The following is a 6,321-nucleotide window of genomic DNA, read 5'->3' on the forward strand; positions in this document are numbered from 1 at the left end:
AAGAATCAGGACTGGATATCAAAATGAACTGTATGCATGTTGAAAATTCTCAAAAGACCAAAAAAGCATCACATCAAAAAGTTCAAAAGAAGCATGAAATAGGAGGCTTAACATTGGTTCATGATATGACAATTTATTACATTAAGCATCAAGGAAGCACAGATGTTCCCACTTGACAGTGTTATTGCTGTTTAACAGAAATCAGTTCAATTTGGTCAGACCAACCTGTGTATTTCCTGTGGTCCACTTTATCATTTCTTCATATACATGGAACTCTTGATCATGTGGAAAATATGGGCTATACTTTCCTATATTCACCTTAAATCTCAGACCATGTGGGGAATTCCAAATCTGGAAAAGGTCATACTCTTCCTGAAGTTCTTCTTTTTGGTTCATATTCACTCTGTGCCCAATGGGATTTGTGAATTGAGTCTTCTTCAGAAGTGCATTTAGCTGTAAGACAGACATCATTCTTTATTCTGTTTACACTTTGTTGAAGAAAAAAATCTGGTTTTTATTTTAAAGGCAACATTATTGCAGGTGCCCAGGGGAGCCATCTCAGCTAAAGTAAATGGATAAGAAGATGATAATAATGTTTCTTGAATTTTACTTCCCTCAGAGGAACCTGCTGAACACATAAAGAGACATATATGCAGAAACTATACATGGATATGCAACATATTCATACACACAGACACACAAATGAGAGAGATAGAGACTCACATCTCTCCAGAGATACCACAAAATACAGCCACACACATTTTTGCCAAACATACACATACGCACATGCCTTGGAATCCCTATACATATGCAGGCAAACATAGACAGTCATGTTCATCTAAACATCCATACAAAAACACTGAAAACACATAAACAGGGTTGCAAACAAATACAGATACATACAGGAAAAAGCCGACAAGTACAAACAGCAATAGTGAGAAGCATTGACAAGGAAAAATTTATCCACACATCAAAAGAAGACATTCAGACAGACACACACACACAGACAGATGTGTGCGCACGCGCACGCGCACACACACACACAACCACACACACACACACACACACACACACACACACACACACACAGAGAGAGAGAGACAGAGACAGAGACAGAGAGAGACAGAGACAAAGACAGAGACAAAGACAGAGACAGAGAGAGGGAACAATGAAGACATACATATGTGTAAGAACATAAATGGAAATGTATACATATACAAAAATTCTCATGCAGACATATTTAGTGTCAAGTATACACAGGTAGATACACACAGGAAAAATACATGCAGAAAGACACAGACAAATTTGTTATCAATTACACAGGAAGACAGACAAATACTCATAGAAACCTGTATCTGAAGACACACACACAGATGAACAGAAAAACACCAACATGCATACATATAGAGGGAGAAACTTCCAGGCACACACATTAATGCACATGTATGTACTGAACTGAATCACTGCAATATTGCCGGTGTAATAACTATCAGAATGTTACCTGTGGTCCCCAGAGATGATAGTAGGGAAAGAATCAGTTAAGGACACTTATGAATATCATTCCTTACACTATTTCCAACATTCTTGAAGAAAAATGTCCCAGTACCTCATCTAATGACAGGGAGCATTCATGAGAAAGGACTTATGATGTTTACAGTATTAGAACAGGGTTATGATATTCAGATGCTCTGTAACACATCACAGATTGTTCTTGATGCATAATTTCTGGGTGCATTGGTGTGCCCAGTATGTCTTCTGCTCCACTGCCTTTGACTAGATTTCTACCAAACTCTAGATTTACTGCTACAGGAGAAAAATGTTCAGACATCTTTCTTTTGGGGGCAATACTTTCTAGTCCACTGAGTTTGGACATCTGAAAGACTCCTCAAGATATTACAGTGCTGGCACCAAATATCATCCAATAGAAGAAATATTACCTTTAAGCAACTAGAACCATGTCCTTTCCCACTGACTTTGGTTGGATTTTCTACTTGTTGAAGAAAAATCTCATGCAGAGCATGGGCCAGAGCATACACAGCATTGTATATGTCATAAAGGCCATCATTAAAGGCCATGTCAAATGTGCGAATCACTAGCCATTCCATTGAGACATCTGATGAATAGTTCCTCAGTGTCTTACAGTTGGATGTGGAGACTTCACATTTAAAGTTCATCCACTCCAGCCTTGCAAGGTATTCATCTGTATACTTGAGAGGGTTCATTGTCTGGACAAAATTTTTAAAGCCAGAAATCTCACCATGATGTTGTGTAAAAGCTAGAGTCATATGTGATGAGTCAAGCATGAAGTCTCTTTTATTTGTAGTCACATCCCACTGTGAGGTGATGACCCATATTTTCTGTAAACCTCGAGATTCCCACATTTGAAAGCTCACAGCAAGAGTGCTGTCTGAGTCACCATAAATGATAACAACTTTTGTGGATGATGCCTTGATTCGGTTATAATACAATTCAGCTCTGGACATGTACAACTGCATGTTGATTGGAATCATATTTACAAAGGCAAAGCAGACTGTATTCTTTTCCAACTCTCTTCTCAAATATGATAAAAAGTGGCTACCATGATCGTTGTCTGAGATGACCAACCCTACCCAGTTCCAGCTGAAGTAAAGTATGACGGAGACCATGGCCAAGACTAGAGATGTGTGCTTGGGGGCTATTTGATACAGATAAGGAAATTTTTCATGATCACTTAGGATTGGATGGAATTGTCCATAGGTAAGCTGTATGACCTAGGATGCAGGGAACAGCATGAGCTACCATGCACTCCTAAGGACTTGTAAACACATTTTTTTTCTCTGCAAACAATTCTAGAAAAACCCCTTACCTAGTTCCCTTAGGTATTATTTCTTCCCTTATCTGCATTACAAACAAGGAAATGTGGATGGCCCATCATTCTCTGAATAGTACTCATAAGCTACATAGATTTTCAAAAATGTAAGTCTATTCCTCTCCTAACACAGGTTTTAGTATCTGGGAATTATATCAATGATGCCACCATTTCAGTCAAATCCAACCCATAAAGTAATTACCTGTTGGGGTTTCCAGAGTTCCATGAGTGACAGAAATATAGCAGACGTTTCCCAGTTTGGTCCAGTGAGCATCAAAATACATATGATATTTTCCTCACAGTAATAATTAGGGAAAAAACCAGCTTCTTGTCCCAAATTTCGACTGTGACTGTATAATTGAGGCACATTGAAACAATTATATTCGTAATAATCAAATACTAAAGATTTATTGGGTAATAAATGAGGGTTCCTGTTGACCTCATCCATGGTAAAAGCCAAGGCCACTGCAAACTTGTAGTTCTCAGATGGTTTTCTGTAAAAGGGTACAGTGTTTAATATTGACACAGATCAATAAACAATCATTTGTGTCAATACAAGGACTACCTTGTACTGAAAAGTATTCCCAACCTCCCTCAAATATTGAAACAAATATCTTATGTTTTGAGGTTGGAAAGACATAAGAACTTCGAAGCTTGCAAAACATTCAAGGTCATGAGGCTGGATCTCCCATGAGTGAGATGCTCTATTGGCATGTTACACAGAAAGCATTTTCCACCTCTGGTTTGTGACTGCTTCCTTACAAGGAATAGACTGGGCACATTCATTGACCAAACAGTAAACATAGCCATCTTCATATTGAAATTATTAAGTAATATAAAAAATTCACATGATGTGCAAGCTAAAGTGTTTATACTATTTGCATTGAAAATTACTGTAATGGCTATGGTTGACAAAGAATCACAGATGAGTACACAATAATCTTTATGGGGCAACATGTGTCTATGGATTTACAATTAATGATAATTATGGACAATATAGTTAACGTATCCTCTCATGTCATCTAAATCTTGCACAAGTTTTTCTTTCATGTTTAACTGTTGCAGACAAAAATTCCTCTTGAATACTTATTTTTAAATAAGTCCAAACAATGAAGACCTATTTGGTAAAAGATGTATATATCTGCTTCCATATGTCTGTTTGACAAGATTAATGGTATCTTTGGCCATTAAAGGGCACAAATCACTTGATTTTGAATTACAATAGTCTAGTCTGGTCTCACTTGCACAGGACTCACCTGCTCTAGGTCCTGAATGCAGATATTAAAGGTGTATATCCCCACTTCTGTATTGTTCAAATATTTCAGATTTACACAGGCATGTCATATATATATATATATATATATATATATATTCAAACTGGGCATATCTGACTGTCATTTTTTCTACTACATAATATCATTTGACTACCTTTGCATTTACACTAGCACAACACTAGAATCCCACTGAGATTTGTATGGCCAGTATTACATATTTGTAAAATAGAAGAATATAAAGTTTAAAATGTGTGGGGATGTTTAATTGTTTTCTAATAAAAAAAGTACAAGTCAGTTGGAAGACACAAATTTGCATGGTATCTTTATGGGAAGAAGATAGCTTTGGGTTCTTCCTAGTCATTTTATAAAATATGATTAATATACATCAAACATGCTACTTTATTTGAATGATTTACTGTCAGTTAAATTCAATCTGTTTTTCATTTACAAATTGTAGATTTCCAATGTCTCTGTATATCAAAAGAGGCACTTTATAAATGTTCCTTATCACCAAAGAAAAGTATAATTGTAATTTTCAGTAAAAACAAAGTAATTTGAGAATTGAACTTATGTTAGAAAACAGTAACTTCACTACACTGAAATTAAGAAAATTCAGTTATGTGAGCACTCATATTGGCCTATTGAAATAAAGAGCTGTGATTTAAACCAACTACCATCATTCTTTAAAACCAACAAGTGTATAGTACCTACATTGGTAAAATATGCATCTATAATAAATAAAGCTACTGAAAGAGAAACATAAGAGGTAAGTGTGACATAAATGTCAGGGAATAAAAAATATACATAAAGAGAAAAGACACATGATTCTTAATATGGTTAAACATCAGCAAGTAGATCACTCCTCACCCTGTTCTCAATTGTTACCAAATATCATATGCCACAGTTGTCACTCAGGCAAATGACAAGGGAAGTAACCATCCATCACTATTAGTTGTAGCCTCAATTGTCAAAGACTGCAAACACATATTTTACAATCCATACATACTTTCTTTCTTGTAAAGGGAAAGCAGACAACTGGATTTTGCAATACTTCAAAGCCATTGGATGTTCATGTATAGAAGTGAAGTATGGAGGAACAGGAAGCCAAATGGAGCTCAAAACAGAGAGGTCCCCTATGTATATTCTTGAGTGAGCCACAGGAGTCAGAGTGGCTACATGCAAGGAATATAAGGGAATACTTAACATCTGTGAGAAATAACTTTTGTAGCTGTGCTTTCCACAAACATTTGTGATTTTCTCACAAGCACACACCGGTGAAAGGACCACCAGCATATTCTAATGTCATTCACTTTCATATCCATAGGATGAAATTATTGAAATAGTATCAGTTTTCTTTTAATAAGACATTACTAGCTATTGCGCTATGGATAACATCAAGAGGAGGGTTCTTTGTGGTGAATCGTGGTAGAGACTGCTTCCTTCTTTCTACTTCCAGATTTGTAAGTGGGAGGCTAACTGGAAGAAAAACAGAATACACACTGGGCATGAAAAAACGGTAAAATAGCAATGAGTCTCTAAAAGATCTTGGGGTCATTTGTTATAGATGTTCAGAGGACAGAAGATTCAAGACACATCTTGAAATATTGATGATGATATTTATGTAGAAAATACAAAAAAACTTACTGTATATTCAAAATTTGGTTGAAATACTTTTTATCCACTGGCCATTGCACTGTTCTGGGGAAGAAGACACAACCTGTCTTCAAGTCTCCATCCTTGTCTTCACTCTGCTTTATTTTCCAAAAACACTTGGGATGCATGAGACTGGCCAAGAGAATTGGAATGTTCAGAAGCAGCAAGAGGAAACCCAAAATGAGCATTTTTATCCTGTTCTACACCAGGACAGCATGAATGATGAAGTGTCATGTAGAGAAGCTCACTAAATGGGCACCCACTGTTCCTACTTGCTTTTATTTTTAGCCAAATGAGAGGCTATTTTCAAATATGTGATTCTGTTTTCATCCAGTTGTTTCTTCAACCCTGTTGGAATATTGAACACTCTCTTCCCTGGGTCTCTGCATCTGGGGAGCACAGTGTGTGTGAAAAACATGCATTCATACATATGTAAGGGGATAGTAAAGTCTGTCATTCCATGACATCACTGATGGTTTTGGCTATAAGGCCCCTGGGAGAAACACATTTTTAGAAAATTTGCTCCCAGTACTACCTCACTTTATG

General features: G+C 36.6%; 1 protein-coding gene across 1 annotated transcript; it reads right to left on the reverse strand.

Moving 5' to 3' along the window:
- Nucleotides 1-201: 201 nt before the first annotated feature.
- Nucleotides 202-5,963, reverse strand: LOC113837889 (vomeronasal type-2 receptor 116-like). The gene is made up of 4 exons (XM_027433708.2): nucleotides 5,767-5,963; nucleotides 3,051-3,342; nucleotides 1,938-2,750; nucleotides 202-453 (listed from the first exon to the last, which is right to left on the reverse strand). Exons 1-4 carry the CDS (start codon nucleotides 5,961-5,963, stop codon nucleotides 202-204), a joined length of 1,554 nt encoding a protein of 517 aa, XP_027289509.2.
- Nucleotides 5,964-6,321: the final 358 nt, after the last annotated feature.

Source organism: Cricetulus griseus, unplaced genomic scaffold (assembly GCF_003668045.3).
Source record: "Cricetulus griseus strain 17A/GY unplaced genomic scaffold, alternate assembly CriGri-PICRH-1.0 unplaced_scaffold_27, whole genome shotgun sequence".
NCBI classification, from domain to species: Eukaryota; Metazoa; Chordata; class Mammalia; order Rodentia; family Cricetidae; genus Cricetulus; species Cricetulus griseus.